Below are 18,209 nucleotides of genomic sequence, written 5' to 3'. Positions count from 1 at the left end.
GAAGAGGGAGAGAGAGGCAGAGAGAGAGAGAGAGAGATTATGCTGTGGATGCAGGTGTGAGTGCGGAGGAGAGAGAGTGGACGAGAAAGGCGAACAGACAGGAAGAGTAGGCGAGAGATAACAATAGGAAGAGTGGAAGGCAGATAGAGAAAAAACAGAGAGAGCAAGCGATATATAGACATGAAGTGAGAGAGGGAGAGAAACAGAGCAAGACGCCAGAGCGGAAGAGCTGGAGAGGAGGGAAAAACAACGAGGAATAGACAGAGCAAGGGAGGGAAAAACAGACACTGGAATAGAGAGAGAGAGGCAGAGGAAAAGATGGAGGTTAAACGTGCGATGTGTCATCTCTCTCCTGCACCTGACGCTGCCCAACCGCATGTCCTACCTGTCCTACCTGTCCAAGTAGGACAGGTAGGAAATGTAGGATATAGCGGACATGCAGGACATGCGTCTGGCTGACGGAGCAGCCCCGGACACGGGCGGGAAGAGATCCAGCGAGGACAGAGAGACTCTTGTGCGGACGGAATATTGTTCGGAGCTCGTTCCCATCGGTCTGGATTCTACTTTTTATTCTTATTCCAAGGACTCCCAATATACCGCCCCGGCATTCCATTATGAAAGATGAAGAGCGGCAACAGACTGGAAAAAAAACACTATCGCACCGGAGAGACTACTTTGGTGCAAAGTCTGAGAGAGCCGCTTGTACCATACAGTGGAAACTATAAACAGACCACTTATCAGCTCCTAGCTCAATGCAGCACCGAGCCCTATTGTGTAACCCCCCCCCCCCCCGCCCCCCATCCCCCGTGTTCCCATACCCTACAGTAACAGACGTTAAACGTTTCAATTAAAAACAACCTTGAAAAAGTCCAAGTCAAGTGGTGGTGTAAACGTATATTGGAGAAATGTTCACGACATGTAATCACAGTCCATTAACAAAGAGTACAAAGGGCTTAACAGCAGAGGCTGCTGGAGGGAGTGAGAGCAAGGTGGTGGGGTGAGGGGGTGGGGGGGTGGGGGAGACAACAAAAGCAATTCAGAGAGCATACACAAAAGTGATGAGCGGTGATCACCGGGCTCATTTGATGTTTATTGTGCACCGGGTAAATCTTGTCAATAAATGCGGCATGATGGTCTGGTTTCCTCTCCCGTCTCTCTCTCTCTCTCTCTCTCTCTCTCTCTCTCTCTCTCTCTCTCTCTCTCTCTCTCTCTCTCTCTCTCTCTCTCTCTCTCTCTCTCTCTCTCTCTCTCTCTCTCTCTCTCACTCTCTCTCTCTCACTCTTTCTTTATTCATTACCCCTTTGAAAAGTGAGGAGTGTCGAAAGAGAGAGAGAGAGGGCACGAGGGAGACAGAGACAGAGAGAAAGAGAGATAGAGAGAGAGAGACAGGGACAGAGAGAGAGAGAGAGGGATCATTGATTGTGTGCTTATAGTGGGCTGTCAGAATGTATTGTTAGGCCGGGATGAGTTATATCGACGCCCTCTGCACCGGTGTGGGGTGGGTGTGGGCGAGGGACTGCGGAGCTGGCATGGTTTTGTCTGCCTCTGCCTGGGCATCACTCAGAGCCCAGCCCTCCAGGTGACTTTACCTGCCAAGGCTCCGGGACGCCAAGGAAATATATTAAGAAGTGCCCGTGACTAAGCTCCGATGTCCGAAGAGTGTCCGAAGTGTGTCCGAAGAGTGTCCGAACACAAAACAAATAGTTTCCCTGCATCAGACTCGGAACAGGGCAGGGTGTTGGGGGAGCTGCTCTCACAAGGAGAGCACAGACCACCGCGTCTTCTGTGTTTTTCCTGGTGTCTCTTCTGCTGTAGCTGCCAAACCCCACCCCCCCACCACCACCACAATCACCATCATCACCACCACCTCCCCTGAGTCTCCAGCGCATGGACCAACAGTTTGGCTGGGGCCTACGAGGGCCGACCAGGGGCCAGAGTGCTGCTCTTGTCAATGGGAGCCCCATGGCGTGTGTGTGTGTGTGTTGAAGTGGGCATGCGCTGAGAGGCAGTGCTGCTGCTGCTGCTGCTGCTTGTGTTTTTCGCTCCCTCAGTAGATGTGAATTTACACCCACGCCGCGCCGCTTACCAAAGCTCGGACCTGCAAAAGCAAAATGTATTAGTCATCACCACCCCCACGTAAATAAAAAATACATTGGCCTAGGTGCATGTGTGCGTGTATGTATGCGTGTGCGTGTATGTGTATGCATGCGTTCGTGCATGTGCGTGCGTGTGTGCATGTCCCAGTAGCCTTCCCTAACTGGATTCTAGAAACCCGTAATGAACCTCATATCTAAATGAAAAAAAAAAGAAATGTCTCTTGCTAGTCTGTGAGTTTGAGCTAATACCAATCCGAGTGAGGGATCGTTTCCCCCCTTCAACTGAAGTGAAAAGGGGGTTCTAGAGGGGAGAACAAAGATGAATGGTCTCAAACAAATGGTGGGATAGCAGTGTGAAAGGCAGCGGAGAGACAAAAAGACATTAGAGCAGAGCGCTACATTAATAAGAAGCATGATGCACTTGGCTGTTCGCACCACTGCGAGGCATTTCCACATTCTTATCATTGCTTTGATGAAATACCTGTCATCTGTGCCCTGGCACGGACAACAGCGGCATACAAACATCGTGTGGGGGAAATACTCACCCCTCAGCAATTTCACCGGCCCGCCTCACACTGACCTGATATTTGGGGGAATTCAAAGGAAACCCAATTTATCCATGAATAAATTTTATTTCTTCAATAATGATGTGTGAGTACCTCAGCAAAAGAGTAATGATGGGGGGATAGGAAAATGTGATTCCCTGAGACAGTTGTCGTCATTAATTCAAATCACCAACATAGACACACACTGAGATTAGATATTTTCAAGCAATAGCTTATACAAATATGGCTTGCTTATAAAAGTGGCAAAACCCAAATTTGTGTAAATTAAAGAATGCAGTTGGAAGCTTCTCCAGAGAGCTTTTCTTAAGCTGTGAGGGATTGGAATGTATATTTCATCTTTCCTGGAATACTAGGTCATCCCGCCCATGACCGCAATAAAAGATGTAGCTCTCCATCTCAATGTCAACATATGGTACCATTGTGACGATAGGCGTGCAACCATGATTTTGTGGGGTTTTTTCTCTAGTTTTGTGTTCATAAGACCCCATTCATGAATAAGAATTAATCTTAATTGCATTAATCAGCATCAATTACCCAATCGAGAGTATAGCACTATCCACACCTTCAACATTATCTTCTTAAAAAACATAGCAATAAGCGTGTGTTCTAAATATAGACAGAAAATGTATAATGCATTGCGCAAGCCTTCAGCTTTAATGAACTCTCATGTACTCTTAAAAAATGCATGTCTGTAGTGTGTACCCGTAATAGAAGGGTGGTATTAAATAAAGGCAAGACGAGAGGAGGATTTCCGTGTATGCGGTCAGTGGGACTTGTATCCATATGGTAAATCACAATCCATATGGCACCATGGCTCCCATGGAAACCTCTTGACAGTGCAGCCTGTGTGCATTCACACCGTGGATTACTGCACGGCTCATCTCGAAAAGCCATTTTCAAATGAAGATGGCTTCTCCTCAGAAATCCCACAGGGGCTGCACTCATCTGAAAGACCACAGCTCATTTGGTTCCAAAGAAACAAGAATGATATTGACGTCAACGACCGCGACATCGACCCCCTGCTTAAAGTGAAAATTAGGATAAATCATCCATCATGTATAGGCAATGAATTGATGAGTGAACATAAGGGTAATCCATCCATCATGTATAGGCAATGAATTGATGAGTGAACATAAGGGTAATTCATCCATCATGGGGAGGTAATGAATTGATGAGGGTTCACAGGTTCCCTGCACTGTATATAGGTCAGAAAAGGCTTGATTATAAATGATCAGACACAGACACCTGTGTATTCTGTTTTTATACTCACCCACACACACACTGAACCCACTATCTGCCCTCGCACCTGTGTCCACAGCATCCTGTTTCTCTCTCTCTATCTCTCTTTTCTCTCCCACCTGTGACGGCATTTGCCAGCAAACACACGCGCCCTGATAACCACATCCCCAACACGTCTTTGGGCCTCCACTTATCTCTGGCGAGCAACAAGCTAGCTGCTGTCTATCCCTGACTCCCTTCAGGGCGGCCTCACGATAACAACAGCCTTAACATCCCAGCATTGCTCCAGGCATGTACCCTCAAATGTAGAACCCAGTTCTCCAGATAAAACGCCAGAGACATGCGTTACAGAGACGTAAAAAACACAAAAGACAAACCATGCATGCATCACGAATTGTGACGCATTTGCCAAATATACTCCTTGGAATATGTGTGGTGCTCTGGAATATCTCAATATAAAGAGGCACTAGAAACATTACCATGTGATAGGTGTGTTACATATGTAATATGTGTTACAAACGCCCCAGCCAACTATAGGTCCTATCTGAATTAGGGACGTGGGAAAAGGCAACAGAGGGTGCTGAATTGGCCTTTACTAGAAAGTCGTGTGGGAACCTGTTGCCATGCAACAGGGTTTTTTTTTTACGCAAGGTGAAACTAAACAGGTGAAGTTGGATTACCATATAACCTTATGTGGATGGAGTAGACATATCAAGGTGACATTAGTAGTCAAAATTAAAAAAAAATGTTTGTTCACAAATTATTTACTTTACAGAGTCAAAGTTGTATAAAATAACTAGTTTAAGTTCAACATTTGTAACATAACATTTATAGTTACTTAAAATAATTTGTTAATATAAGTAATGTTTTCTATTCTATATAAATTATAATATCCTGAGATTAGTTTATTAAATACATTCTGTTTGAATCTTTGAAAATTTTATGGAGGGGAAAAAAATGTATGCATGCTAACGTGCTAACGGTATAAACCGAACCGACAGAAAACAAGCTAACAAAACTTAGCACACTAAGCTAACTTTAGCGTTTAGCTCACTTGTTGTCACCGGACCGGTATTTTGATATATATCTACAAATAGTTCCTCTACACACTTACCTCACACTACTTATTCCTCCTCTTCTCTTTCTCTTCTTCTTCTTCCTCTTCTCCTTCTCCTTCTTCTGTTGAGTTAGTCTGACTGGTTTGGGAATGGGCCACAGAAACGTTAGAAACGCAACCAAGTAATATCTGCTTAACATAAATCTTTCACTGTATATTTTCAGCTGAATAGTGCAAACTAATAATTTGATATAGTAAAGACAAACGTTTTTTGACAAAACATGAAAGAATTAGTTTAACTTGTTTGATTACAACCAGATCCGGATGTACAGTGTGAGGTGGAGTCAGATATAATGTGATCGGCTACCATGGAAGTCATGCAATGCTGCTGGGAACAGCCCAGAGCGGTACAGTAATAAAATCAAGCTGTGGGCTAGTGTTGGCCCAGTAGTTGGCACTCAAAGTGGCTAGCAGATGGCAGATACGCCGGACCGAACACAGAAACTGTAGCGGCGAGGAGAGGCTTGGGCTGAAGTGGACTGCCAACCAAGACCTGCTGCCGGTGTCAAGCAGCTCATCATAAATCTTCTCCAGACTGGTGGGGATTGGGGGGGAGTTCAACCATCAAGAGATAGCTGATATCATTGGTAGATTAGGAAAGAGTGACAGAGAGGGGCTTTGTGACCCCACTGAGACAAGTGTGTGTGAGACAGTGAAGGTTACTCAAGGACAGCACACACAGACGTCACTCTCTTGTAATCAATCATGGGACTGGAGTGGACATGTTAAGCATTATACTTTGAGGAGTATTGACCCACCTTTCCTTAAAAACAAGCCCAGGGCACACGCGTCGTTATCACACTCCTCCTCCATTATACATTGTATGGATTTTCAATCTGCATCAAACTGGTAAACAAGATGAAAGTCAGTGTGAGGGGCCATTATCATTTCAGCATCGAAATGAAAAATTGCGAGGGACGTTCAATAGCAAACGACGAAGGGGTGAATTTATTAAATTAAACCCATTGTAATGAGAAGCTGCAGCAAATGAAGTGCAAATGAAGGCTTATTTTCCCCAGGCAAGGCGCGGATGATGATGATCGAACTATAGTATCACTTTGGCGAAATGAACCCTGAGAATGAAATCAGCTTCTGAGCCAGGGCGGATCATTAAGCCGTGAAATCAAAGCCGTCTCCTTCCGCTCCGGGCAGACAGGCCCATCCCCAGACAGACACACCTGAAACACCACTCCCAATGACAAACATTGATCAAGAGGTCATGTCAAAATTCCTCCACAGACTGTCATGTTCATGCCTTGACATATATGGTTGAAGAAAAAAAGTGTGCATATATATATATAGTGAGCAGGGGATTCAATTTATTTGTCTAGAAATCAAGAGCAAGACTGCCCCCATGTGGCTGGATGGATGTAGTGGAATGCGCGCAGACAGCTTCCTCTTCAGATATGGAGAGATCAGTGGGCTCAAGATATTAGCGCATAGTCAGAGAAGCCTAACAATCCATGACAGTGATGTGGTCTGTCTGTCTCTCACACACACACACACACACACACACACACACACACACACACACACACACACACACACACATCCGGCAAAAGCACAAGATAAACAAATACAATTTTGTGTGTGTGTGTGTGTGTGTGTGTGTGTGTGTGTGTGTGTGTTAGGCCAAACCTAGCCTCACTGCAAGAGGGCACTGATTAAAAACCTACGTCAACAACACAGCCTCCCCCCCTCCCCTGACACAAGACCACACATGCTCCAGACTTCCGTTATAATGCTGTGTATTTTATATATATATATATGTATAGAAGTATTTGTTTACTTTGGCTTTATTAGAAAAAATAAATTATATATATATATATATATATATATATATATATATATATATATATAGGCCTATATATATATATATTCTATATTCATAGAAAAAAAACATTGTAATGATTTCTGCTTTGATGAAGATAGATTGAAGATAAGAGCATGCAGAACTTCAGTAGTATTTTTGCATTCAGTATGTAATGCACTTTCTAACCACGTCTCTCCCTCGTCTCTCGTTGTTCTCAGGTGAAGGTGGTTGGGATGATTCGACCAGAACACGCCTCTCTGAGATGACTAGAGTCTCGAAAGCAAACTCGCCCACAAGAAGACATTTGATTTACAGTTTCGCAGTTACTTAAAAAACTCAATATAATTGCAATAAAGCATTTTTAGTCAAGATAAATCTCATCGTAAATTTGTGAAAGATTGATTTCCTTTTTAAAACAATGTCAAGCCATTCTTCAGAGATTTAAATACTGAGAAAACGTAAAAGTAAAATAAATAAATGAGATACAAAAACGGTTATCTATCTCATATGTCGAAACAGAATAGAAACAGTAATCTGACCATGTGACAGGTTCCCATAGGCTCCTCGGCTGCAATATCTATTGTATGCATTAGAGGGCAGTACAACACCACATTCACCATGGTCAGTGTGTTTCACCCCACCTAGCTTCTGTATCCCCAGTTCATTCCTACATACCAGATACATATCCCCCAACCTTATACCAAAAAAATATGAATTCAATATTATATAATATTGCATTAGTCAAAACGTTTTGTTTAAACCTTTGCTTATATCTCCTTGCACAGATTGGGATGATCTTGGGATAGTCTACACCCAGCCGTCTGCCCATCAGAAGGGATAAAGTGAATTACCTCCTCACATCCAATGTAAACAGCTTGATCTACTATCGTAACCATCCATTTCACGTCGCAAAGATTAAAAAAGATTTGCAGTTTAATGAATAATCCTCGCTCTGCATATGTCTTGGCCTCAATTACTGAGTGTGGGGGCATCCTCTTTTCTCTCAAATCCTGTCGTTTAGTCTCCAGGGGAATAATACTGTGTGCTTGAATAACAATATGGAGCGACATACATGCGGTTAAGAGAAACATTATTTGCATATTCATAGTGGGCACATCATGAAATGTCAATGGACAGGGAAAATGTCCAATAAACTGGCCTGAGTGGTTTCTGTGATTTTATGGGTGAATATTACACTTGGTGGCTTCCGAGTCGTGATCCCTGAGCTGCCTGTACCTTCTGAACCTAATGGTTCCTGGGTTTACAGCCTAGTTTAATACCAAACATTGCTCAAATAAACGTTGCCAGTCTGTGTCCAAAAGGTATCTGGCATGATGTATATGCGATCATAGCATACTATTAATGATCACTATTATTGAACCTACACACTAATGCAAATTGCATTTTTTATATATATTTCATGCGGAAAATATGCTTTTAAAGTATATTTTGCCTCCTTTTACCAGAGATAACCATGTTTAGTTGAGTTGTATCTACCTAGAACCTCACAGAATCCTGAAAGATACCGAAGTTGAAACTCTCCATCGTCCATCTATGTTCTTCATGTATACTTTTTAATCTACCACAAATCTCATCATGTGGCACTCATGTGACCCTGCGACCTTTGGTAATCATAAGTGAGCTGTGATGATAGTGCCTCTCACTAATTAGACGAGTACTCCTCGAGAAGTGGAGTGCACCAATCAATGATATTCCCACCGCGCAGCGCTCCAACATTTGTATTACCGCTCACGCTCAACTTCATTCCCAAGTAATCTTTAATTACTGTGTGTACTTTTCCCCGTCAACAGTATTAATTAGCAACCTTTTCGCCATCCTCTGACATAATGGGTCCAATCATAGATGCGTTCGGATTCAGTAGACATGCGCCGGGCATACTAATAAAAGTCTTCCCCCTCCGGTGCCCTTGGAGAATGCTCCGTGTTTAATTGGAATCTAATCTGATGGCAGGAGTCATTAGTGAGGAGGCTACTGGTGGGGTGAGTTGTAACGTCTCATGTGGGTAACGTGGCTTGTGTCACCATGAGGTCAATACTTTGATAGGAAGTTTGTACATAAAATAGGGCTAAGCTCAGTGAAGATTTAACAACCAATAAAGCTGATAAACTTCGACTAAGAGGTTTGAAAAGTGGGTGATCCAGCTCTAAGTGTAGCTTATGGTAGCAAGCTATTATATTGGTTTAAGCTGAAGCCTTTGCACTCTTTGGTCCAAAAGCAACTTAATGTAGCCCCAGTTTAAAGGAGCCTAATGTGTATGACACTAAAGTGAAGAAGCTTCTTACCATCATAGACAACATGGCTTTCACAACACAGTAAGTAGGTTGACCGTACTGCAGCGACTACAGCCAGGGCCAGGCCAGGTCCTGTAAGGCACTCCAGTGATGAACAGGTGAGATTTAGCTTGGTAAATGGAGCTTCTCTGCCTGGAAACCCAACAATGCCTATACTACTCAGGAGATTATAATTCATAGATGGGTTCTGATCACTTGCGTTGATGGGACAAAGAGCTAATCCACAAAAAGAACGGTCAACACAAGGGAACATTTGAAAAACAAAAGCCAGTACCAATTTAATGCTTGTGTTTCACTTTGCTTTTTACATTTTCCGGAGTTGAATCGCAAACTTCTAGACTACAACAAAATGTAATTCAATATTTACGTTATTATTTTATTTCCATATGTACACAGCAATCAGACAGAATTACCATCATTCTCTTAAAAGAGTCTTGTCGGATGTTTGTCATTATATTCTAAATGTCCCCTTTATACCAAAGATATATTTTAAGAGCTGTACAAGCAATTCCGTCAACATAGACCAAAATGAGATGATAAATGTGGACTTCAGAGGACCGACTGGACGGTCCTCCATCGTCTGGTATAACAAACATGAACTGAAACCACATGTTTCTTGTAATAAGCACAGCTGTGGATATATACACACACACACAACCAGCCGCGCCCAGCACTCGTGTCAGTGGACTCTAAGCAAAACACGACTCATCAAACGTCGTCAACAAAACCAAGAAAAAAAGTGCACTGTTCTTTCACAAGAAAACACAACGTTGTGCTAAAGGACGCCCTGCGGTGATGCCATTCAACTCAGTGATCTAGAACGGGGGTCAGAGGACTAGAGCCGTGGTCCTCACACCTGTGGAGAGCAGTCAGGTCCTTCGGCACCAACCCGTCCCCCCCCCCCCCCCCCCCCGGCCCTCTACCAATCTCTAGGGACATTGGGTGTCCTTCCCTGGACTCAAAGGGTCTCTGGGGCTCTCCTCGGGGGCGGGGGCCGGCCTCTCGTCCTGGCCGTCCGGTGGTGCCCGGTCGCAGGAGGCCGACCCCAGCACCTTGGCGCTGTGCTCCTGGGCCTTGGCCCTGAGAGCGGCGATGCTGTTCTCTCTCAGCTCCTCTTTGGAGATGGGGGAGCGCTCTCTCTCCGGGGGCCGCTTGTCCTCGCCGTCGCTGCCGTCGGCCCTCTGAGCCAGAGCCATGGCGGCGGCGGCGGCGGCGGCGGCGGCGGCGCCAGCGGGGGTGGCGTGGTTAGGGGTCAGGGTGGGCTGCTGGGGGGGGTCGGGCTTGAGGCCCGACGGCGGGGGCACCACGGCCTCCATGGACTTCTTGTGCATCCCTGCAAAGAATTGCGGGTATTCAGATTTAGAATAGCGTCTGCAGAGCGGAAAGCCGTCTTGGACTGCAAATAGTAAGCAAACAAAAAAGATGGCTCTGCTTTAGAACAGGGATTTAAGGCTGAGTTTTAGGACAGCAGGGAGAAGTGTTTGTGTGCTGGCACGGGTGTGTAGGTTATGGGATGCACCGGCACCCAGGTAGAGGTCTTGGTTTCAGGTTAAACTGGCTATACTTTTCAAAGTGTTAAATTAAAGTGTGTTTTAATAGGGTGTTTAAAGTCCTTAATTGGGTTCCCATGTAACTATCAGTGTTGAACTGCACTGTTCGGTGAACGGCAGGGATTCTGGACGATTCTTAAAAGTGGACAGACTCCACGGTGGAAAAGTAGCACGGAGCAGAGAACTGGTGTAGTCGTTGCCACGGTTACAGCCTAGAAAGAGGGGGAAGCTGAGGATGTCAGAACTTTGGAGGGTGGCTCTGGACCCAACACTCATTAACTCATGAAACATACATTTACCTATACCCAATTTTTTTACATACAAAAAATAACAATAACTTAAAACCAAACCAAGTTGGCCATGAACAGGGCGAGCTACTGAAGCTCAAAGACACACTGAGAGAACAAACTCTGGCCTCACCGAGCAGCCAGGGGGCACAGGATTCCATGACCCCGTCCTTGGCCGACTTGAGGATGGACTCGGGCAGGGGGATGGAGTGGCGCACCATGGCCCCGTACAGGCCGTACTCCGCCATGACGCTGCTGCGGCCCCAGCACTTCTCACGCTTCCTCCACTTGGCCCTGCGGTTCTGGAACCACACCTGGGGAGTGGGGGAGGGGAGGGGGGGGGGGGGGGGTGGAGGGGAAGGGTACAGGTGAGAAAGGGTTCAAAAGTAGACCATTTCCATCGCTATGACAACAATAGGTGTAATCAGGGCCGTAGCCAGGGTGGGGGGGGGGGGGGGGGGGTACAGGTGAGAAGAAGGTCACTCCCCTGGAGGGACCAAGGTTCAAAGCTAGACCACTGCCATCGCTATGACAACAGGTGGAACCCTACAAGGCTCAAAGCGTGAAAACAAAAGCGTGAATTCATTGGTGTCTTCTTCAAGACACAGGGGCCGGTGTTTGAGTCCACTGTGTGTGCTCTGCGTGGGAGGGGGGTCTTTAAGGTAGCGAGGTGCTGTCTGTCCGCTGTGGAGGAGCTGAGAGGGCCGTTAGAGACGGAGGAAACTATTTGCTTCACTCAGCCACAGCCACCCCACGGCTGAGCAGAGTGCAGTGATCTGTCAGCGCAGAGAGAGGCCAAATTGATTTCATAGCACAACACAGCGCTCCTAAATAGTCTACTTAGCCACCTCTGATGGCTTTGTGAAGAGTGGAGATGAAAAGAGACAGCAGGGGGGAAGGGGCGAGGAGGGGAGGAGGGGGGGGGTGGGGGGTGGTAGCAGGAAAAATCTAGAAGGGGGGATGGGATGGGGTGGGGGGGTTATTAAATTGAAAATGATCAAAAGAGCTTTTTTTCAAGTGGTTTTCTGGTTATTCTGATGATAACCATCATTTCATACAGAATACTTTTTCATGAGAAATTGCTTCTCTAGCCCTCAAAGGAAGCGCGCGTGGATCCGCGGGAAGAAGAAGCGACCCGAGGGCACGACGAGGCTGATTGAAAAATAAGTTAATTTCAGGCCCAATCGATGGCGGGCAGGCGGGCAAATATCACGGGAAATTAAAGCGACGGGACTCAGGGGAGCGGCGCTATTGACCCGTGCTAATAAATTCAATGTAGTTATTTCATTTGAACTCCCTGCATCTCGAGCCAGCACCCCCCCACACACACACACGTGGCACACCGCTCCCCGTCTGATTTAACTAATTACTCTCAATGAGAAAATTGGGTGTTAATTTTATTTAGAATTGGAATAGGCTGTCACCTTATTTATTTATTTATTCCATTATTATTTATTCGCGTCTAGGAGCCGTAATGAGAAGGAAAATTAAAAGGCGCCATGAGGGGCCAGATGGATAGCGCGGGTCACGACGCAATCTTCTTCCCGCCTTTGATCGCGTGATTAGGTCATTAGTGCGCTTCCGCGGGAACAAATTGTTTCACATCCAACCGCCTGATGAGAGATGATCTGCTCTGGCGAGGACGCTGCTGGTGGAGGAGGAGGTGGAGGAGGACACTGCTCGTGGAGGTGGTGGATGGAGGAGGAGGAGGAGGAGGAGGAGGAGGAGGAGGAGGAGGAGGAGGAGGAGGAGGACGCTGCTGGTGGAGGAGGAGGAGAAGGAATTGGAGGAGGAGGAGGAGGAGGATGAAGAGGGGGAGGAGGGGGAGGCATCTTTGTTCCGACAGGAGAGGAGCGTCGCTGATCGATTTACGGTGGGGCCCTGGCCTGAGCTCATACATTAGCAGGCTGTGGGCTATCGAGTGTGTGAGTGGACGCCCTGTCTTCTGCTGACAGCAGACCGTGTTTTCTAGTGGAGCCTTGAGAGACTCACTGCACACGTCTATAAGTATAAAGTTTAAAATGACTTTCAGTGTTTTGGGTGAAATAAATTTAAAAAAGATATAATATGCATACACGAAGCCCCCGCTTCATGGAATTTCCCCACCCTTTTTACTAGCAAATAATGGAAGAACCTTTCCCAGTAAAACAGATGAACAGATGGTTCTGCTGCGAGTGAACAGAACCATAAAGTGTTCTGAAGATCTGTTAAGATTTGTTTTTTCTATAGGCAACCTCATGACGAAAATAATCTGAACCAGGGACGGTTCAAAACAGCAGCACATCAATAATGGTGAAACTAAACGTGCAGAACGCAGTTATGACCCAAATACCAAACACCGAATAATACCAAACACAGAATAACACCAAAAAACCGAGCTGTGATTTGTATCTTTGAGTCGAAATATAACAGAATGAAGAGCCATATTCACATGGCAGCCCTTCACCACAGTAGATAATATTCATTCTCCACATTGTCTAGGTTCCTACCTGTATCCTGTCTTCAGGAAGCTCTGTCTTCATGGCCAGCATCTCCCGGGCGTAAACATCAGGGTAGTGGGCTTCGTTGAAGGCCTTCTCCAGCTCCTCCAGCTGGTACGAGGTGAATATGGTCCTGGTGAGAGAGATTATTAGGGGGATAAATTACAACGAAATGACAACTAATAATGTTATATTCATTTAGAAATAATCGAGCATTATTGTTACAGTAATATTTTAAAGATATACCTGTCTTCTTTGATCAAATAATTATTCCATTCGTTATAGGATATTAGGTCTACTGCTAACAGGCTAATAACAGGCTTTTAAGAATCATTTTAAGCATTATAATAACAACAATAAAGACACTAAACTAGGCTGAGAACCTCCTAGAAAACGGATTATATAGACGGAACGCAGCCTGAAGCCTCAGAGAAACTATTTGATTATAAAGAATATAAACCTCCAATAAACAACATTAATAATACTCATCAATAATTCGATAGAATATCGACAAATCTTTGCAATATAGGCCAATTGTGAAATGATACAAACATGGAAATATGTAGCCTAGAATAAATATTGGTAAACAGACAGATTAAGTAAACAGGTAAACAGATTAATAAGTAAAATTAAATTATATAATGCTGACCGGTGACGTCTTTTCTTGCGTTTCTTGCTCTGATTTATGGAAGACTTGGAGATCTTTCGTTCATTGGAAGATAAATCCTCCGAATCTGGTCGAGCAACAGCGAACACAACAAGAGGTTAATATTATAGCCTGCTATTATAGTATTTAGACTTAATTCAGATTATAGTAGCCTGTTTTATTCACAGATAAGCCGATCAGAATCCAAGTTAAAATGACATGCTTAATGAGGGACATTGCTTGTAATTTTAATTATTAATAATGTAGTAGGCTATAAGTATGCCTATATTATATAAATATTAGAAATTGACCACAAAATAACTGGACTGATTTGACCTAGGCCTGTTCAGGTTCACCAACACGAAACAATGATAATCACTGATAGGCCTTCACTAACAATAATTCAATTAAATCATTGCAAGGGTATAATAATAAAAAAATCAACAAATAATATTAACAATAATATAGCCTTATAATAATAATGCATTCTTTATTATTTGTAGATATAGGCTAATTGTATATATTTCTCCATCATATTCCTTCTAAATAACGGAATTAACCACATGCAAATATAAATAGCTCCATACAGGCTTTGTATTCATAATCCAAATGTTTGAAAGAGAGACTGAAAAGACGTGTGGGTTTACCTGAGCTGGCAGTGGACTGGCCCACGTCCAGCCGTCCCAGTGATCTATGGTGGGGTTGCAGGTGAACGTTTTGTGCGTCTGACAGCACTTCCAGAAACGCAGGCTGGCTGTAGAAGGACGGAATCCCGCCGGGCCCGAGTAGTCCCATCCCGACGCCCACGGCGGCGGGGCCCAGCATGGACCGGGCCGCCAGCAGATGCGCGCCGGGCGGCAGAGCCTGCAGCGGGCTACCGGGGGGCGCGGAGGGCTCCTTATTCAGCCCCAGTATCTCATGGATCCCGAAGCCCGTGCATTTCGGAGGGTGCGTGGCGGTGCTCTTCAACAGATGACCGTTCACGGCTCCTCCGTTTCCGCCCAGTGACATCTTGGATGGGTTGAAAGTTTCCGACAGCACGGCGCCTTGCTTCCCCGTCATTCAGTCTCTGTGTTTGGGTGATGTTTGCCCGTTTCGTGTGGATGGTAGTCCCCAGTGCATGATCCACTGTGCAACGCGGTACTAGAAGCTTTTAGAAAACGGTCCTTTTATCCAACAGGTCCATCCCGAAAGGAGTCAGGACTCAGCAGCCAATCAGCTGCAAGGAAGCTGTTGAGGATTCCTGTGGATCATGGATGCGTTTATACGCCCTCTCGGATCTGGGGCTGGTTCCTCCACAACATAAAGCACACGGAACAGGGCGCACAGAGAGGAATACAAGGAGAACATACACAACAACGGGCCCAGCTATAGTCCACGTGTGTTGAGCATTTTTAACTGAAGAACTAGTGAACATTTTGACGCCACAAATCCAAGGTAGTGAAAGATAATTTTGCATGAAAATAATCAACCAAAAAAATATTTTCAGCTTCCAGAAATAAACCAGCATGATTTTTTCTAATTAACAGATCAATGGAGACCTAGCTGTGGTGTCTGTGCCAGTCCAATGTTTCACACACATAGACGGGCTGTTGTTTCCAGATGCTGAGCAGAAGCATCACACGCGCCATCAAAGGGCCGTCAGAGCGACAGCTGGACGCGGAGATATAATCCCACCACAACAGATTAAATCACACCGTTTCCTCAGAGAAATTAAAACCTAATATGGGCCATTGCTTGATCTAAAAATAGAGAAACGGGGGATTTTTTCAGCATCATAACACAAACCCCGAGCAGGCCTCTTATTGACGGCTGGATGGGCCTGCAGCTAATTTGTGTCCGAAATAATTTGATGACAATATGATGGGGAATAAATCTTAATTGGCCTCATGGACTAAATTCATAATGTATGAGTCACATTTACATATTACTATTACTCAGTTCTTGCATGTTTATTCTTTTATTTGATTTTGTGTTGGGAACAAGCGATGAAAACGTGTCTGGATATAGGCCTAAAATGCAAATTTCAGATTTTTTTTATTTAGAAAACGTATCGAAAGCGTTTCGATTTTTTTGGTGGGGTTTCGTTCAATCAGGGGGTTAGGGTGGAGGGCGGCCTGGACACCACCCATATCTCTCATATCTCTCACCATATCTCTCCTGCACAATATGAAGCCCACGACTGGTCTCTGATTCGAGCGAGCAGCTGTCACTCAACGGGGAAAGGCCAATTGCAGAATTCGAAAACAATTAAATCCAGAAGCCCTATAGGGCCTGCTATATGAAATTATCTTAAATGATCTTGAATGATCTTGAAGAAAACGAATAAATGATCGCCTGTTGCTCTCTGCTTTCAGAATGTGTAAGGCCATTAATAGTTGACCGTCTCAGACCTCTTTAATATTCAAGCTGAGACATCAGTTATCAATTTCGACTCGTTGTTGCTGCTCCTACAAATGACGAAGTATTCCGAATATTCACGACGTAGAGGAAGAGAAACGAGCGCCCTTACTGCCAAAGCCATGTCAGAAAAAGAGAATTGAGGAATCAAGTCTCTGATTAAGAGAAATCAATTATTACAGCGGACCAGTTGAAACTAATTAAGGCCGATTAGGTAAAAAGAAAAATGCATTAATGAAGAAATCAATGTTGTTAGAATATGCTAATGACACATCAGCCTACTGGGATCAGAGCATTTATTCATACCGGACGTGACGGAGTGCAGATGACCTGCCAATTACAGAGGTGACCGCGCGCGCACTTCATTACCGCCATTGTTGCAATCATTATTTTCTGTTTGCTTGTTTGTGGCAACACTCTTTGCCTTTCCGTGCACATTTTAATAATGCATCTCCTCCCCGTATGAAAATGCAAGCTTCCTGATTTGCATGCAAAAGGCAGGAAGCCTAATAAGGGCCCTAGATTAAGGGAAGGTTTAGTTCAGTCATTCATGTGGATTGGGTTTCCCATCAAAGACCTGCAGGATCTGACGACTGCAGATTAAAAAGCAAACAGCTGTTGGACATTTTTGGTTTACCTCCTCCCAATATCCCCCTGTTTTACCCCATGTAACATTATACCATAATGGTGGGCATGAAAACCCTCTCTCCTTCTTTTAAATCGCAATTTTTTTGGCATAAATAAAAATACTACTTATTCTGAATATTAAAACATAATTTTAGCAGAAATTACACATTTAAAAAAACACTTTAAAACAGTGTTGAAAACGCTGGTTATATATCACGCATTCTATGGTAATGCCAGTTCCCCACTGGCCTCCAGTCATCACCAGTTTAGTAAGAAGGTCCGACCAGGGAACTATAGAACGATATCATAGAACCGGTCCCACTGTAGAACCAGTGACCATAGAAGCTTAGAACCAGTGACCATAGAACCATATAACCAGTAACCATATAACCATATATGCATAGAACCAGCGACCATAGAAGCAAAGAACCATTGACCATAGAACCATAGAACCAGTGACCATAGAACCAGCGACCATAGAAGCAAAGAACCATTGACCATAGAAGCATAGAACCAGTGACCATAGAACCAGTGACGATGGAAGCACAGCGCATCCCTCCAGCGGGTCATAAAGGATAACGACCACAAACAAACCACGCCCCCTTCAGTGAACGTCGCGGGCCCTCCTCTCGTCCTGATTGGAAAATGTTGACGGCTATGGGTGGTAATGAATATGTGAGAAACTTTCACTTTCCTGGAAGGTCAGGTGGGATAATAGGCTCTCGGTGCACAAGAAACATAACTATACATTACCCCCCCCCCCCCCCCCCCCCCCCTGCAGAATTCTAAATGCTTCAGCTCACATATGCAATCCTGATGATAACTAGTCTCCCTGTCCTCCCCGTACCGCCGGTGATTTATACTTTTGCCTTGTTTGTTTTGGCTTACAGACCGGACATCGCGAGGCACTAGATGATTCAGCACCGAGCCGAGCGCCGCATCCTCCCTTCCGCCTGGAGGGCAACGTGATGACGGCACACATCTTCAGCCGAATCAGGGGGAAAACACAAAGCACAGCTCGAAGCTCTGCCAAGGAGGTGATGCTCCAGCAGCTCCACCATCACCATCGCTCCCCA

General features: G+C 44.9%; 1 protein-coding gene across 1 annotated transcript; it reads right to left on the bottom strand.

Moving 5' to 3' along the window:
- Positions 1–10,072: 10,072 nt before the first annotated feature.
- On the bottom strand, positions 10,073–15,168 carry vsx2 (visual system homeobox 2; the record flags this gene model as incomplete). The annotated part of the gene is made up of 5 exons (XM_084481720.1): positions 10,073–10,539; positions 11,114–11,294; positions 13,470–13,593; positions 14,110–14,194; positions 14,754–15,168. 5 exons carry the CDS (start codon positions 15,166–15,168, stop codon positions 10,073–10,075), a joined length of 1,272 nt encoding a protein of 423 aa, XP_084337846.1.
- Positions 15,169–18,209: the final 3,041 nt, after the last annotated feature.

Source organism: Micromesistius poutassou, assembly GCF_964030765.1.
Source record: "Micromesistius poutassou genome assembly, chromosome: 17".
In the NCBI taxonomy this organism is placed as follows: Eukaryota; Metazoa; Chordata; class Actinopteri; order Gadiformes; family Gadidae; genus Micromesistius; species Micromesistius poutassou.
Note: the sequence above shows the minus strand (reverse complement) of the source record. Positions and strands in the feature narration are given on the sequence as shown.